General features: G+C 37.6%; 2 protein-coding genes and 1 long non-coding RNA gene across 3 annotated transcripts in view; 1 reads left to right on the plus strand and 2 right to left on the minus strand.

Annotated features, from left to right (window-relative positions):
- The window catches only part of LOC110836865 (uncharacterized), a 153,054-nt gene that overhangs the window by 32,089 nt on the left and 101,819 nt on the right, over positions 1-19,146 (plus strand). The window lies entirely within an intron of this gene.
- LOC110836870 (uncharacterized) lies at positions 5,530-7,144 on the minus strand. Its single transcript, XR_002545484.2, has 2 exons — positions 6,869-7,144; positions 5,530-5,895 (listed from the first exon to the last, which is right to left on the minus strand). It is a non-coding gene; the product is annotated as an uncharacterized LOC110836870 (long non-coding RNA).
- Positions 13,624-19,146, minus strand: part of ich (zinc finger protein ichor) — a 32,792-nt gene continuing 27,269 nt past the window's right edge. The window contains exon 2 of the mRNA XM_022078536.2: positions 13,624-18,015. Within this exon, the coding sequence (XP_021934228.1) occupies positions 15,623-17,362 (1,740 nt within the window). The 5' untranslated portion in view covers positions 17,363-18,015 and the 3' untranslated portion in view covers positions 13,624-15,622. The remainder of the gene's footprint in view (positions 18,016-19,146) is intronic.

Consider the following 19,146-nt stretch of genomic DNA (forward strand, 5'->3'; position numbering starts at 1 on the left):
GGCTAAAAGCTCCTCATCCTGAACAATCAGCATGTTACGAAATGTTTCACAGGAATGCAGAATTAGCGGGCTGTTATTTAAATGATAATGATCCTTTGAGGTCAATAAAAGGCGAGAAATTTTTTTACTGTCTGAAGTGACTATCAGCCTCTGAATAATTGTTTTAAATTACATATTTAATTAGTTAATTATTTAATAATATGATTACTATGAAGTGGGTAGAAGAGGAAAACAAATATCTTCGTCTTAATGTTCTTAATGTTGTATTCAGGATACACGAAGCATCTTGACCACTTGGTTGATGACATCAGTGACTTGCGAATTCATCGCCAACTTTTCCGAAAGTTTTTTAACTCTTGTCTTTCATACTGCCTATTCCAAGTCATAGATGTGACAAGCAGACAATTTGTAAGAACGTGCCGAGACCGTCAGAACTACCAGCAACAGTACATTTGCTATATTTCATCATCAGCTGTGTTATAAGGAGTGAAATACCTTATCAGTAGAGAACGTTATTCAGTACCAATTCTTTAGCAATGAGGCTGTTTTTACAATTTTTCTGATTGTCATGCTGTGATTATGAAATAAAGAAAATAAAGTTAAACTTTTGAACTCGAAGGTAAACTGAATGCCAACTTTTCTGAGAAACATACGAAGATGATTGTCTCCTGCGATGTCTTAGTCCATATTGAAAAGCTGACAATCTCTTAGCTCGTTAAGAAATTCCGCGCTTTTTATGGGACCTGAAAGTTTAGTATAGTGTTCACAAGATCCCGTCATTACGCCCTATCCTATGCAAGTTGAATCCAATCCATATGGTAATATCCCATTTGTCTGAGATCTGCTTTGACATGAGGTGTTATCCTTTCGTCTTCGCCTAGAACTCGAAGAGATCTCTTCCTTCACGGACTTTCTCCCGCAAATTTTGTAGGAATTTCTCAGCTCTCCATGCATGCTGCCTGCCTCATCCACCTAATCTTAATTAAGTTTATCATCCTGAAAATATTTAGCGAAGAATATATATCATGAAGCCCGTCATTGTGTATTTGCCTGCCTTCTTCCCTTTCTGTTTTTCTATTGGTTCCAAATATCCTTAGTATTTTGTTTCAGATTTGACAAGTCTTCACGTCGATACGAAAGAACTGATAAAATTATAATTTGTGTATTTTAATCTGTCCTTAAGTTATCCGTGAATGTGATTGGTTACAGTCGTTTACAAATACCGGGGAGTTGTTAAATTTGGAGATTACTTATTATGTATCATTAGGCCTATACTTTAATATCTGTCCTGCATTCTAGTGACGAGGCATGAACGTGGCTTATTTAGTTTCCTGTAAAACGGAGTTAGATTATTAATTTACTTTGTCAATCGAACAGAAGAATATTATAAATAATCTTTTAATCGCTTCTCAATGCATTATTCCAGAAGTCATTATGAAGCTTGTTCATAGGAAATTAATGTTGTCAGCAGAGATTGTGCGTGATTTTGTCATACACTTAAATTTGTATTACGCATTTTAGGGTCTGTTTCTTCTCTCTTAATGGTCTGCTACGGTACCCATCAACATAACATGTTTGTAAGCGGATTAAAAATCACATAAACAGTAACACATAACAAAAAAAGGTCGTATTTTTATTTTTATGAGCAAATGGAAATGATCATTACTAAATCGTTTGCGAACTGGCCACCCCTCACCTAGAAACAACATAAGACTGTTTCTTGATATGCGTGTCATGATAAGTCAGTTTGTCTGCATGCGTGTGTGTGACTGTTTACTGCCGCAAATTGCCGTTATTCCAATAGAGTAGTGAAAGTTTCTCCGTACTGTTAAACTCAGCGTACGTAGTTCCCTTCTCGTATCTGTCTTGCTCCCGCTTTTGTCTGCAGTTTTCATCACATCATGCCGACACACCTGAGCTACTTCGTTTTATTTTTCTTCACCTTGCTGTAATTTGTATCTTTTTCACAGAGCATTACGTGTGTTTTGATAAGAATGTCCGAGGTGAGATAAAATATATTTTATGTGTACGTAGGCTACAAAAAATGTATTTTAAATTATCCATATCATGGGTTCTAAACCTCTTAAAACCTTGCGGTCTTATTCGGTCTTTCGTATTATTCGCGAGCTGGTGATTTGTAATTAAAGACAATTTATTGAAATTTAAAGGCGGTTTATGCTGCTTAATGATTATCTCAAACGAGTTCGCACATTCGTCAATTTTCTGCAGATTTCTTCTTTACTGTTATTAACTATTTCCTTAAAACTGAATATTTAACCGTATTATAAAACAGCACGCTGTCTACACAAAACGCATTGGATTGAGAACCGCTGGTCTATATTGTATCCACCCTCGACTATTTTTACAGATTATTTAAATATAAATTGAGAATTATCTGGTTGTGTACGTAGCCGAGATATGGTAGTAGAATCCGAAGGTTCAACACTGCTTATAACAAAGCACGCCATTGTACATAATCCTAAGCCAGTTTCAGCTATCTCTGAAGCTTACACCATTTTTTATCCATCTGATTTTATCTTCTCATCTAGTTCTTTCAGGTGGACGTTATCAAACACGATTTTCCACATCGAAATTTTGTACTCATTCTTTTTTTCTGTCCAAACCTAACAACGTGACCAGCCCGTTGTCTCCTAGATTTCAGTTCTAAACACTTCTGGGTAAATAAAGTAAAGCTGTCCCACTATACGCCATGTAGGCGTTTGGGGTGAGTGGAGGTATAGCTCCTCTCTTCCTTGACCTCGGCACTAGATGGGGGTGAGCGGTCAGCATCACGCCCCGGCCGGCTTTACCCCCGGGAACGCAGATGCTAGAGGAAAAATCCTCTGCCCCCGTCGGGGATCGAACCCCGGTCGTCCAGCCCGTAGCTAGTCACTATACTGACTGAGCTATCCCGGCTCATAAAACACTTCTGAGTGACTCGTGTAATAACGAAGTTGGCGTTAATAAGGGAACACGTATATTTACTACGTAAGCACACAGGCAATCATGGGTTGATTTTAAATATTTGAATCTCCGTAAATGCTTTAAAATAAATTGTGGCTAGCTTCTTATGCTAACTCACAGTGATGAAAGAAAGCAGAATAGCAGTTAATCTGATAAATAAACATCTCTTTAATTAATGCTTACTTGAATGTTGACATTGCTTGACTTGTTCCAAGTGGTGGTGGTGGTCCTTGAGGAAAAATTTATTTCAAAAAAGTTAACAAGAGGCAGAAATCTTTTCTGAAGGTTTATTTCTCGTGGTCTTTAGTGGTTCATGGGATTGATTTCTTCGGTTTACTTTTCTTTAAGCGCGTTTCCAAAAAGAATCTGTACAGCTGAGTCGATTTTGTCACTATCACAGCGAGCTGCAAGACTGACTGCAGGCTACGTACGTGTTAATCTGCATTCGTATGACCGAATTAATGAGATGTAGGTTTGTATGTACGGATGTTAATAAACCTGACTTTCGTATCGCTGTGACTCGCAGGTAAATCTGCATGTAGTTTATAACGCAACAAAGGTTTAGTAGGCCTGTCTGTTGTGGATAAGAGGACATGGAAGGGAAAATAATGCGTTAAAATAGAATTGTACTGTTACCAAGATATAAAAATAAACACTCTTATTTCGTCCTTCTTGATGTTAAGAGGTACTAGATGCCTACGTTGCAGATATTTATAATGTTCGAAGATTAAATATATAGGCCTACTAGTAACTTTAATTTGCAATGAAATAATAATACAGTGGCTTTGAAGTCTCAATGGAGACGACCTCAGAAACCTAGGAACATGTGGAAGGACAGTACTGCAACTAATTACAAATAAATGGGCTGTGGACGAAGTTGACTCTAATTAAGTTTGAATAGGAAGAGTTACTGATCACATCACAGTGACAGTACGTCGGGTTATATACGAAACTGGTAATTTCTGATCAGGCTAGTAACTATGAACTACTGAAGGAATTATGATGCTAATTTGATAGCAACAAATTAACTGACTCAGTTATAAAGAAATTGTATTTATCATTATATTAAATGCATTTCTCAAAAAGGCATAAAACGAATGATGCAGTAACTTAAATAAAATGTGAATACAATGTTTTGAAAAGTAAAAATAACAGTTCCTGTCGTCCGCTTATCAACGCAATGCGGCCCGCACAATAGCGGTGACATTCAGTGTCTGCTGTTCCAGTAGATTTGAAATGTGGGTCTGAGAGTTGACAGGCAATGCTGCGGGTTGTTGCCACTACTAACTATATGCAACTACTTGTGGATGTCGATGTGACTTGGCTATGTAGATCAGTGTGCCACTTCCAGCTCTCTTCTTGTCTCTCTCACCTTCCTGCCGACTATAAGATGTTTCGAAGTGTAGCTGCACACAAGCTGTTCTGGTGATTTTGTGTTGCAGTAGACATAATCTTGTTAATTTCTTAGGGACTCTAGATTTTTTGAAAGTTCATCGTAATCTGAAGGTCCGGGGTCCTGTTTTCACTCACCCTTACCTGGGCAGGTTTTGCCGACTTCGGACCTTCAGAGAACGATGTAAGTATAGCATCACCCCCAAAAATGGCATTAAAAGTAATTTCTTGCAATAATATTTTATTATGATTGTGTTACTTTGTAACAACTAATTTTATTTCAGTATTTTGATGAGTCTTACTTTTGTTATTGAATTTTTATTTGACAATACTTTTATTGAAATATGTCACTTGACTCGGAGTAAACATCAGTAAGAAAGGATTAATTAAACTTACTATGCTCTAAAGATTGCGAAAAACTGTTTCTGTAGTAAATTTATTTTACATATTTTTAGTGCTTTTACATGTAAATGTGGGTAGACAGAAATATTTATCATGTTTTATTTTTAGCTCTGCTTGGTATGGGATGCCATTTTAATTTAACCATTATAAGTTCTACTGCATAAAGACAATAAATAAAAACAATGTAGAATATTTTGGTCAACTAACTGTAAATTATTTCGAAACAAACGTTAACTAGATTTTCGGAGAATCGTAAGTAGGACACGTGAATTCCTACGCAGATTGAGTGACACTTTCTTCCACAGTGAAGATGTGGGTAAACTAAACGGTGGATAATGTTTATTTAAACGTCGTTACACTAGTCTTTCATTATCATCCAGCAAGACGTTTATTACGCCTGCTTCCACAATTTGGACATTCGTTGATGAGTAGTGTCGTTTATTCTTGAGCATTCTATACTTGTGTGTTCTTTGTTTTGCTGAGAGTTCCTTATATCCGTGTTCACTCATGACTAGTTGAGCTCGTCGTCTACCACCAGCATACTCCATGCCCACTCAACTTGATAGCCGCCTGCCTCTTAACCTACTTCTCAGCACTGCAAATCACGAGCGCAGCAAAATTCAGACAGAATTATATGCTGATGTTTCTACTCTGCAGGCCATCTGTTGCGAGGAGACAGCACAAGTACGACAGTAATATTAGTAAATAATGTTTATGCATCTACAAGAATAAATTATTTTGAAGGTATTTCTGATTTCGGTTGAACGCACAGAAGTTTCATTTGATTTTAATTACATTGGTAATTCGGAATTATAGTTACATTTTCAAAAGGTTGGGTGCATCCTTTATAGAACGAGACATTTCAGTATCATGTTCACAAGAGTCAGCCAACGGGCACTTTCCTGAGCCACATGAATCCGTTCCAGATCCTTACTCTGTTTTCCTTCATGAATATTTTTTTAATTTTATCTTCCTATCTGCGTCTGGTCTCAGTGGCCTCTCCTTGACAGGTTTCCCGTTTACAATTGTATATGTTTTCTCCCATGCGTGCTGCATTCTCCATTCATCTCTTCCTTCTTTTGATTTGACCAATGAACAGTACAAACCGTGAAGTTGCTTGTTATGCCCGCATCAACGCTGCAAAAACCACGGAAAAAATATACATAATCCTCTTTGTCAAATAAGATATCTTTTAATAGCAATAACTTTAAATACATTTTCAACATCTGTGCTTGACTGCATACACCTGTGTGTTATGTTATTTTGGAAATGTAGAAACAAAATTAGTAAGTCTTCGGTATTAATTCGCATATCTTCCCATTTCTTACTGCATTCTGTGCATGAAGTTAAAAAAGTCATATACAAAGCTACTGTGAAACGAAGTGCTTCAATTTTAATTGGGCTTTAAAGTAATTTGTCGACAGTGTAAAAACAAAAAGTCGCTTTTTTTTGTGTTGGGCGATGTGCTCCAATAATTTCCTGTAACATAACAACACACTTGACACTTTTTTGTCTGTTATCATAAAAGGCAAAGTTCTTGTTTCTTTTCTTCTTCTTTAGACAGAATGGAATATGCAGTTATAACATAGAAACACAGTAAATAAGAATATATATTTCATAAAGCAGAGGGAATTGAAAGAAAAAATATTGTCTAGTTTGAAAGGGAATGTTGAGACATTTTTCTGATGTGTTCATTAAAGGTGAACTGCACGAACTCAGAGCGTGTTTTATTCTTGAAAGACTGAAACAAATGGAACATAGTTTCGTAAATAGTTTTTAATTCTATTTTGCTACACAGAATAAAAATGACAATATCATGAAATTAAATACATTGTCAATCTACTCTCCTCGAATGTAATTTTAAACACAGGCTCACGGTACAGATGTACCTATTAAGTCAATAAAATAAGTTATTATTAAAAACTATTTAATATAGAAAACTCAAAGTACAAACAGATACTAAATACTTCAAATATCCTGTATTCTGAAGTGTGTCTTTAGAACTGCACATAAAATAAGAAAGCTAGCTTTACTGCTTAACGCCATGACTTCATTCCGCGAATGTTTTCCAATTCCTACTAGACTCGTACATTGGCAGAATGTTATTTACCTTGTTCGGAGACACTGACAGTGGTTGCTCGAATGATTAGTGATTGAATGAAGGAGAGCCAATACAGACTCTTTCTTCAGGCTACGTTTGAGGGGGGTACTTACTTTTCAGGAACTGATGTGGTGATGCCTTCGAGTCTCTGCACCCGGAGCGTAGCGCCTTACAGGGATACATTGGTTCTGTAAAGGCCGATTCCCCGTCCAAGAAATTATAACGAATATCCAACTATAAACTACGATATAAAATAATAAACTTGTTATATACAGAGGAAAGGGGCGTCATGCTTTGTGTAGTCTCTTTTATTTGATGGGCTTTGAACTTACCAGAGGTATGTAGGAAAGATACAAACTTCTTCCCACGAGATATGAAAACCGAACTTGTCTGTTACTTGCGTCGTTTAATTGTCACTTTTTGTCCCGGTACGCAAAATTCGGTATAGGGAGATTTCGCGAAAGGTCATGTAAAGTATTTTTATCGTGGTTCTCTTGTTTTCATTTACAGTTCTAGTGAGAACACAGAATGTTACATACATTCAGTTTCTAAGCTTTTCTCTTTCGAAATTCCTTGTTGTTTATTTATTCGTATCCGTATTTATTGTTCAGTTTTATTAATGAGAGGAGAACCTTGATTTTAAGATGAAAACAAACTGAAGCAATTCCTTCTTTCGAAATATGCGATTAATAAATAACTAAATTGTTCCATATTTGTATGAAATATTATTTCTAAGACGGAAGTCACTTATATCAGGATTGTGTTTAATCTCTGAGGTTATATCCTTAAAGTTCAGCGTACACACAATGTGTACTAAGAGAAGTATACCCCAAAATTAAATAAAGCGATAAAACTTCTGTAGCATACAGTATTTACAGTTGTAAGCAGCACTACAAATGTTACCAAGGTAGATTTCGACTGTGCCCTCCATCTAAGAACGAGTCCAGCATCAAAACCCAAGATAAACCGCATTGTACTGTTCGACCGTAAACTTGAAATACGTACATTTAACATTAAGTATCTAAGATCTGAAGGACTATAAATGTGTGCAATAAATTTGGCTTTGGGACTTCTAGTCGGAACACCTTCATCTTTTCGAAATTAATCATACAGTTTCACATAAAGCTACAGATCCTTGCTGTCTGTCTCTGAAACTACCTTCACTCCGAGGCCAGCCAATTCTTGGGTCGGAGTTCATCCCCCAAATTAAGACCGGGAGCCTACTACCCGGTCAGGATTATCGCATAACTCAAGGAGTGGTGATATATGAGAATGGAGAAGTTGCGGGGTGATGGTTAGGAAGGGGGAGTAAAACCCTGTTCCAGTGTCAGTTCGTCCACCACGAAACTCTCTTGAAGTCACACGGAACTGAACCCGGGTCCTCGCGATGAGAAGGATGCCTCGGTTACTGCAAGGCGACTCCGTCTCTCTTAATTAACCCAAATCAATCCAGAATGATGTCCTACTTTAAAGAATAAAATATCATATAGAGGAGGAACTGGAGTTGGGAAATAGAACACAATCAATCTTGTACTCAAATATTATATATCTAATTAAAATTTACAGATGATCAACTACAAACAAATACAAGACATAACACAGTAAATCTGTAATAGTGACACATTAGTTTTCAGTTTACAAAACTTACATATTTACGCAATAATGGAACACAATTTATACAATGAAATATGATGAAACGTCATAGTGATCGGAGTAAGTATTAACGAGTATATATAGGTGAGAAATTTAAACAATGTAAATGTGTAAGTCACTTTTGGCTGTCACTTCGGACTTTCACGTAAAAAAAATATATATAGTTGCCGAACAAAATTACACCAGTGTAACTTCTCATGTCATGTCAGATCACTTAAATATCGTATTTTTTATTTATGAAATTCCGTTTAAGAATAACACATATTATTGTAATTTAAAATATTTCATAACAATCGTTATTAAGTGGGGATAAAAGCAAAGTTCATTTCTTAATGTTTTGTATGTGTTAAATGACATTAATATGACATTCTTGGACAGTGTTATAAAAACGTCCCCGCGAACCTTCACTACAATAATAAAATTACTCTAAGCACGAACAGCATAAATAATGTTGTGACAGCAACAAATTGACTTTTAATAAATCTATGTTTTCGACATCAATTTTTATTGTGGTATCTGTTGATAATTTTTCAATGTTTTTATTTGCCGTCTATCATTCTAATTTGTGCTGTTTTATAATTTTATCGCATTTCCTTAAGGAAGAAGTTCGACATAACTACGTCTTCTGTAAAAATGCTTGTTTAAAGTTATGCTTCGGAAAGTTATAAAATGTAAGGTAAAATCGCCAAATAACCAACACACAAATCAAACTAATGTAATGCAGGAAGTCGTGGCATTGAAAAGAACTAAAATATTACTTAAATTTAGGCTCATGGAATCAAACTTCAAAACGAAGGACATATTAAAATGACTTAAGCTATTCACGTATTTCTTGTGTTCAGTAGCATGCTACCGGCAGAGCAGTTACTTACGAATGACTAATATTTATGTTAGATCTAGTTGCATTTTCACAGCATCGTAATTATTACATGCCCAATGCAAACTAATAATCGCACCTTGGAAGCATACAGCATAGAGTATACAAATATTCTCACCAATATTCAAGAACGTGGCCATTTAAAATGGCCCTATTTAAAAATCGCAGCCTGGCTGTCGTTATTTAAATAAGGCTTAGAGCAGAAAATTTCAGAACGATCTTTAACCACATCTGCTTCTTTTTTAATGTTCATGTCACATATCTATTTCTAAAAAATGTGCGTAATATAATTCACTATGAAAATGACATTCGTTGTATTTGTTTCCGCTTTTATACAACATACATTGAAAGCGACCATCTAAAGGCTAACAAATATGTATAGTAACTAAGGTATACGTAGGTGACACCTATACAACAAACATAAATTAAAGTATTTTTATGATATATACATTTTATGAATTTCATTGTTTGTGTTTTTTGCTGTTGAAAGTAATTACTATTTTGGTAGTCCGTTATCGTGGTCTCCAATTCAGTTTCGATCAGATAACCATGAGTATAGCGTTTTTATATTAGTTAGTTTACAAAGTAAAGAGTCCATTTAGCCGTAAATGAAAACTCTCTATCTTATATTAATAATAGTCTAATAATTTCCAATTCTGTGAACCTCACACCTTAAAATACGAGATCGTGCTAAAATAAAAAAAAATCGTTTTGCTTACTTTACCGAGCAGTGATTTAAACTTGAGGGATGTTCTCGTTATAAAATAGCCTTTGAAATTATTCCTAAATGTTAAGGATAATTGTGTGTTTATGTATATATTGTTAAAAATCCCTTTTATCGTTTGATCAGTTGTATAGCAACTACTAAAGGCCGACAAATTCAGTGCGCGGACGTATTTGAAATTGGCAGTACGATTAATAAGTAAGCCGATAAAACGCCATCAAAATTCTAAGTTTCGTTCTCACTGCATCCTTTTTGAAACGAACGAGACCTGAACAGAGATTTACAGATTTTTAGAGAATATTTCCTCTTCATACATTTAAGTTTAGATTTTAGTATAATGTGATTTCCTCCATCTTTAGTTGTAATACGTCAGTAAGTTAATATGGCGTGTTTAAGTTGTGTCGTCGTGCTATGTCACACACAGCAAAATGTGGAGGTTTTGTTTGATAGAGAATTTGAAAGAGGGTAAATTTAAGTCACATTAATTATATAAAAAATTCTGCGTAACTGATTTTGATTGAGGCCACTTTACGAATTAGTGATGCAGATTTATATTTAGTTTTATACACATTTATCATTTGAAACAATTTAAAGGTAAATTTATCCCTGATGACATGCTGGCGTATGGGGAAGTAGAGGAATAGCTACACATATTCGTGACCTCGTAAATAGATGGAGGTAAAGCCATATAAATAAAAAAACTAAAATTAATGGTCAGTACTTTGTAGGGACAGTTGAATGTGAATCAGAGCCACGACAACGAATTATAAGCGATTTGTTCTAGTACTGTTCACATGAAACTTTAAATATCTATTACAATACAAGTAAGGACCTTTACGATAGGAATTATGACGATGTAATCGGTGTTGCAGATATTTGTTCGTCTTTGGTCAACCTGAGATTGCGTGAAACTCACATCATCGTCTTCAAAGAAACAGAACGATAATGTTGTTGTACACGATATGATTATCTGAAATATTATAGATAACTGATATTTTGTAATACCGTCACACTTGTCTGTGTACTTACTTACAATGCTTAATAACAACAAAATACAAACTTCGTATTTGTTTTCAATTTGTAATACTTCGTGCAGATATTTTTGAAAGGAAATAAAAGCAATGATATCACATTTATATTCATAAAACTTCAATATATTTCATGAAGTACAAAGTATGTATTTTGTATCGTATATTTAACGTATCAAATTGTATTCACAGACAAGAATTCACTCATAGTCAATTGTTGTGTCTAAACGAGTGACATGTCATCTGTGAATATGAATCTGAGTCTGAATTATTAGAGATCCATTCCAGTATTAACTGAGATATAGTACGTTCATTGCCCCATTTACAATATTAAAATACTTCTTATTCATAAAAATTCATGTAAGCATGTATCTGACATTACGTTTCACTTTCTGGGCTCTTCGCCCAGCCGTGACGTCACCGCTTATTGCTTTACAGTATCATTATATGGAATCCTTAATCCACTCCTCCGATATTTTGAACCACTGAACAGTTTTGTGCATTCGCCTTACTATGTGCATTGTTACCCGTTTATATGGCTACATGTAAACAGAAGCTTATTATGTGTCAGGACTGAGTACAGTTCCTTGCTTTGAAGATCGTTTTAGTAAATTATGTAAGGAAGAAAAGAGCATAGCTCCAGAGTGACACTTCTTTGTGTGTTTGTTTGGGTAAATATTTTCGGCTTCATTGTCAAATTGATAAAAGAGAAATCTTTAAAAGTTCATAAGCTTTTTGTTTCGTGAAATCAAAGTTATTGAAAGTTGGACTCGTCAAATTTCCTTCTTTCAGCAAACAGATAAATCGAAGAACTGTGACACAGACGGTCTGAGCAATTGCTCGTTTGACTGACGACGATAAATGCACTAAGTGCTTGCGCTCCTTAGTTCATGTGTTGTCTAATTCGCAATTACTCAACTAAAAGAACGCTTAGCCGTTAAATGTTACGAAGTATATTAACCTAATGCTTTCTTTCTTACTTTTCATGACTTATTTATAGATGATATGAATAGCTTGTGTTGTGTTAACCTCTACGCTTATTTTCACGCCATACAAATACAGATACAATGTTGTCATTATAAAGGTAGTGTGGTTAAACTGTTAAGACGGAGTACGCCTACATTATAATTTATAATTAAACGAAACGTGACAAATGTTTTAAACCGTCAATGGCCCTTTACACTGTAACTACGTAGGGCCTCTGTATCTTGTAACAAGAAATTTAAGAAAAGCATTTTATGTGATTCTGTGCTCTGCCACTTGTAAATGCCATGTCAGTATGCACTGATTCAAACTCCAAAACCTTTAAACTTTCCGCCCGAAAACTGACAAACCTAGCTAAGGGTGTTAGTGATTTTCCTCAGGCCTTCGAGACAAAAGCCAGGATAGTGCCTAAAATTGTGCTGCGACCTGCTCCTTTCATAACCCTTCCGGTTGGTTGATTGTCCTCTCATCCGACACTGTACACTATGAACAACTGTCAGCGTCATTAAATAAACCACGTAAGTAAAAATTGGCACTTACGTATTATGATTCGTGTTATCCGGAATTAAAGTGGAATGGACCTGAATTTAATTTGAATTTATCTAGTAAACGGGCCTCATGATGATGTGTCATACGTTCCTTTACACAACTAAAATTGTTTCGGTAATCTTGTCTTAAAATGACCATGTATTCACTATGTTTCTTAGGACACGTACGCGTGATCTGGTCGCAAATTATCAAGACTAAATTCACATCTCGCATAAATCGCACTTCTCAAGGACGCAACTTGATGAACGTGTCCTGTTAAGACCTGGCGCGATAACAGAAATCAGCACCGCGCCTGTGCAGGGAGCATTAAGACCCCGGGAAAGGAGAAACCACGTCCGACCGTCTCATTTATGCGGATGCAACAACGAGCCGAACACGAGCTTTTCGGTGATTCTCGTCGTTGTAAGGAGACAGAGACTAATGCGAATTGACAGAGGATTGCTCAATCGTGAAATGGCGGGAACTGTGACGTTTTATTACAACTCGTGTTAAGCCATTTTAACCAAAGAATTTCCAGTGAGGCATATCAGCCAAATTCGTTCCACGACTACTGGCGCAGGCACAGAAAGAACATTTGTCTATTATGACTTCTGACGTGCTTCAGTGTGCAGAAACCTACGGCAAGAATGTTGGCAAAGATATTCCAGTGTGTAATTAAGCTCCGCTCCATGAAGACGGATGGGGAAGTGGAGGTATAGCGCCACGTATTCTTAACATTAACACCAAATTGAGGAGTGCAATCAGTTGCATGATCTGGCCACTTGAACCCAGAGAAAAGAACCCCCGATACCCATTAGATAGAGCAGTGGTATTCAACCTGGGGTACGCGAAGACATCTCAAGGGGTACGTGAAATTTAAAAATATATATATATTATTTTATGATAAACACTGAATAATCAGTAATGTAATTTATTTAATTTATTTTAGATGTAGATATTATACTATGTATAACTTGAATTATACACGAACAACCTTTGGTGTACAAAGTTGAAGAGAAATTATATCTCGGGGTACGCGAACAAAAAAGGTTGAATACCACTGGGATAGAGGACTGGACGCAGTGCTTGGAATGAAACGTCGGTCGTAAGATCTCTGGGACCTCTGGCCTAGTCTCTCTGGTCGCTGATCTTTCCCGAAGAAACCGATAGAAGATTACCGAAAGGATTATAACAAATGATAAAACGTCTACGTTGATGACTCCGAAATACAATAAAAGCTATTTACGTGGAAATTCCCATTTTAGCAACAACTGAAAAATTGCCAAATGCGAGGTAAAACCAGGTCGATGCTGGCACTGGTTAAGAGAGTGTTGTGCATAGTCAGTATACCCCACCAGGAGAGGATATTAATCAGCACATCAACAGTTCGGTTTAAAAATTCTGAGATGTATCCGTAATGACATGCTTTGTAAGCAGTCACGAAATTGGGAAAACGAGGATCGGCAAATTTGCCATGTCGGTGCACTTCAACATTCAGTAAAGCTTGTGCGACAAATGTTAACTGAATACAGTATTAGACAAATAAAACAGCCTGTTTATTCACTCGATATAACTCCCTGTGACTGTTTTCTGTTATTCAAACTTAAATCTGGAAAGGCAAAATGTTTTATCTTGTGGAAACAGTGTGAGATTTGAGGTTCTCATGGTAATATTGTTCTTCTGGTTTGTCGCCGTGTAGCCTTTAGGTAGAAACCAATGTTTCAGAGAAACACACTGACTATCTACAGTTCTGAAAATGCAGACAGTACGTTTCTCCGAAACGTAGGCTTCTACCGACGAGTCTACACGGCGCCGAAACCTAGAAGAATATTACCAAAATATTAGTTTGTGAGTTAATTTCAGTTATTAGGAGAGACGGAACAAGTGTGGACATGATGAAGTAGCCTCCTCTGAAGTGCATTAACACCCCCTCCCACTTGGTATATTAAGGCCTATCGTAGTTTTAGTGACTTACAATACTTTCTGATCAGACCATGTCTATTAATTATAAATACAAAGATCAGTTGGATGATGGTGTGAAATAAGTTCAAGCTTTAAAGTAGCCTGGCAGTTAAGAAAGCTTACCACAGTTTCTACTGAAGTTGAACGAGTAATCTAAGAATTACCTAGGGGAGTGAGGTAACACGATTTCAAAGCGCTTTTATGTTCAGCTCATAACTACATGTGACGAAACAAATTAAACGAAACTAGTGAGGAAACCGGTGACGAAATTACGTTTTCAAATGTAAAGAGCGTACAGATTTTTGTTACTGATTAATAGTATTCGTAGTAATGTTTCTTGCAATTTTATCATCATAACTTTTGTGAGCATTTAAAATGTAAGACAATGCAATTTTAATGTGCACTGTGAACACAGTAAAGTAGGTTCCGATTCTGGTATAAATGTTTATTCATTACGAATAAGAAGTCTTCCTGGCTGCGTGAGTTCCGAGGCCTTCGGTTGTGTACAGTAGCATTCTGCAGATGTTTGCATAGTCTAGGCACATACTAGGATTAAGCGGTTTTGCTATACTCCAAGCCGATTTTATTTTCGTTCAGTGTTTACTGATAGTCCTTAGATATTAAATAATATTGATTTTCTGCAAAGAATCATCCGCTGCTTTGTGCATACTAATTATCAGTTAATATAAAAAGTCCAGCTTCACGGCTGAACTTGAATTTTAAATTCATGAACATATTTCGTTTCATAAAGTAATTATAAACACTAATTCAGAGACTAAATATTCATTTAAGTCATCTGTGCATATAACAAACCGAAACTGCAGGCAGATTGCAGTCTTTTGGATGGAGACATCAAAACTTAAACTAAAGTACCAGACTTACGTAATCAAAATCGACTCTACCTTACCTTCGTAATTTTAATGACAAACACAAGTTCTTGGGACAGAAAAAGTCCCACATTTTAGTCACTAACATGTTTCTTCTGCTTCGTGCTGTTGCGTTTGCTGTCAGTCTCTACCAACCCGTTTATGTATTTGTTGGTGTTTTATGAGATGCGCCTTTTGGCGGAAGGCTTTGCCACACACCTCGCACCTGAATGGCTTCTCCCCCGTGTGGGTACGTAGATGCACTTTTATGTTCGACTTGTTCAGGAAACCGCGGTTGCAGATAGTGCATCGGTGAACTGGTTTCTCCTTGCCCATCATCCCACCACTACCATCCGCCGTATACACGACACTTGCCCCACCCCCACCCCCACCTGCACCACCACTGTGTTGTTTCCTTCCCGATCTACTTCTGCTCTTGCTCTTGCTCGGTGTCGGCGTAGTCGTGGTGGCAGCTGTAGTGTGAGGGTAGTTCCCATGTACCAGACCACTTCCAGTGACTAAATTGTCAAGTGAACTGCCGTTCACCAGTAAATCTGGCGACGGGACTCCGGCTTTCAAGTTGCGGATATGGCTATACCCTGGTCGATTTCTGTTCTGGTGCACGCCTTGGTACCGTCCTCCGTTCATGAGAAGGGTGTTATCAGTGGTACTGACCACGTGCCCAGGAGGACTGCCAGTCGTGGTGTGCGGGAGCATAATGTCTTTGCTACTCAGGTACGGTGTTGAAGAGGACGGAGAGGGACATTCAGACAAGTAAGTCGATGAAGATTCTGGCTTAATTGCACCATTTGATAAGGAAGGGGGCCCATTTTGAAGTCGACTGTGAAGAAGGGGCATGTGGTGATGTTGTTGTTGTTGGTAATTCGTTGTGGTTGTCGTTGACTGTTCCCTCTTAAGCATCAGGGCCGCCTGCTGGGTAAAGGCTTGTTGCTGCTGCTGAAGGCCTTGTGTCAGGAGACTCTGCAACGTCGAGGAGGGTCCAGTTGTACCGGACTCTTCAGGGGTGACACTTACAACAAACTGAGAGTTAGCAACAAATTCCTGTAGCGATTCTGCCGAAATTATTGCTTTGCCACTGCTGCCACCATTTTGCACATTGTTTTCACCACATGCAGTATCTATCCACGCATCCAAATCCATCCAACTGTCCCTAGAAGCCGCTGGATCCTCACCAGACCCTACTAACCCGTCAACATTCGGCACTGTAGTGTCTGCAATAGCTGAGCCTATAATAGCTGCTATATCTTCTATTTCTGGCGGCAGAAGACTGTAGTCAACAAACTCTGGTTTAATTCCTCCCGAAACGCCATCAACTGTTGATGACGATACCACGGACTGATCCGCTGTTGTGCTAACCGTATAGTATAAGGTAGCGCCACCATTATTGTTGCCGGTTTTAAACACTACGTTACTGTTCGTATTATGATTGGTGGCATGGGCATTATTATTATTGGTCTCCACCAGTGACGAGACAGTGTTGTGAGGGCTTTGCGGAGAATGTGGAGCTGCAATTGCATGGAAATGATGTCCAGGAATACCATTAATACTAAGGTGCCCAGTGTATCCGGTGAATGGAGGCAGGGGCTTCAGTTCTGCAAAACTTGAATTGGAACCCGGCGGAGAATTTTGAGACGACGATGTTAGTAGCAAGCTATCTAAGGCATCCATAGTGGCTTTGGTGGCCGAATCTTCATCTGTCGTCGAGCAGGAATCCATGACTAGTTTGTGGGCTGGTGCGTCCATCAGGAAGTGTTCCGTCCCGCTGCCACCGCCTGAGCCACCCCAACATGAAGTGAGTAGCAGTGTGTCCACCGGTCCTCCACCACACAGTATCTCGGAGTCGCCCCCCGAGTACTTCATAATATTGGGTGTTGTGCTGGAGGTGGTAGTGGTCGGTGCAGACTGCTGCAGCTGGGGGGTTGTGGATGGTGATATCGTCCGAGGGTGTTTGCTTTTTGGCGGACGGGCGGTGGCCCGGTCGGGGCAAAGCCACGGAGGATCCAGGAGGAAATGTTACGAGTCCAAGTGGGAGTCGCCCAGATGGAATCCCTCCAGAAGACGAGACAGATCGATAACTAGTCGTGGATTTGTCTGTGGCAAAAAACACTCGCGTGTTGCGTCCAATATTTGATGAAAAAGAGCACTCACGCCTGTTGCTAGGAATGTAATTATTTTTCCAACACTCACAAACATAGACAGAACGAAGGAAGACAGCATCCATATAAAACCACCAAACCAAAGTAGTAACACTTCAGAAATAAAGAAGAGAAGGTAAATGAACCATCACCGCCGAAAGAAAAGATTAGGAAACTTAAGGAACGAGTCCTTTGAAACGTTTCTCCTTCTAATTGTCTAATGTCCTGTCTTTGAACTGTAGGTATCAGGAACCGGGGCCTCTTCCTGTCCACTTCATCATGGCGCTGTGCGTATCATCAATAAATCAGACTCAATTATTTCTAGTGTTGTCATGGAGGCTCCAGCCCCCATGCTGTACCAACAGTCGACGATGCCACCTATAAATAAACAGTGAAAACAATGAGATTAGTAATAAATAAACCCTGTCTAATCGCTTGATCTGTGGAAATGACAGAATAGATGAAGAAGCGTAATTTTATAGAGTACGAAGAAATGTCGTTTAAAACCACAAGTAGCTTACAAATGTTTTTAGTAAAAGAGAGGAAATCATACAACTTTGAAGATCTTTTAAGGGATTTCTATGGGCTATAAATAGTTTTCACAGAAGTATTATTGAAATTAGGTCGTTAGTTCTCAAGCTCGAAGGAAACAAATGGGAATACAATTTGACAATCAGATTATATATATATATATATATATATATATATATAATAATAATAAAGCACAGGGATATCTAAGTCCTTGTTTCAGGAAGGAAGTGATTTTGATATAACACTACTCGTTTAGTTAATTGGATTAATTTAAAATGTATTTGAAAGATATCTATAATAAACTCCGTGTATGTATATATATTTGTCGATACATTTTCTGTTCAGAACAGCCTTAAAAATTATTTACAGAATGGAATGTGCTATAGCTAATGCTTTTAAACATAAACTTTGAAATTGAATGGATTTTGCCAATTTATCGGATGAAAACACATACAGGTCTACAGTAAATAATTACAAACACACTGTTAACCTCTGCTGTGGATGTTGGTCTAGAAATGAACCCCGAGAGAACTAAGCGAGCTTCATCCTGCATGGATATGTCACGTCACCAGAACACAAGACTGAGTTAATATTTAAATTAACAAACAAATCCTTCGGAAATGTGGCAGAAGCACAATATTTCCGCACGGCAGTAACAAATGTGAATTACATTTATAAATAAGTTAAAGGCATATTAAATTCACTATGTGATTGCTATCTTTGAATTCATAATCATATTTCATCCCGTTTTCTTTATCAAAATGTAAAGGTTAAGGGAGATAAGCAGATTAAAATTTATTACGAGGTACCGGTTTTGTATTTTATGTACTGTGTAGGGCCCTTTCTGAGTCTCACGCGGGACACGAGAGGAAGCTGGGTCGGACCGGATGGTCTACTCCAGTTGACTACAGTTCCGTGACTCGAACGTAATATTGTGGTCTCCCAAGTTGGCAGTTCCTTATTGAGATCGTGCCACTT

This window comes from Zootermopsis nevadensis, unplaced genomic scaffold (genome assembly GCF_977971745.1).
Source record: "Zootermopsis nevadensis isolate Lab colony 2312 unplaced genomic scaffold, Znev_1.0 Znev_ptg000013l, whole genome shotgun sequence".
Classification (NCBI taxonomy): domain Eukaryota; kingdom Metazoa; phylum Arthropoda; class Insecta; order Blattodea; family Termopsidae; genus Zootermopsis; species Zootermopsis nevadensis.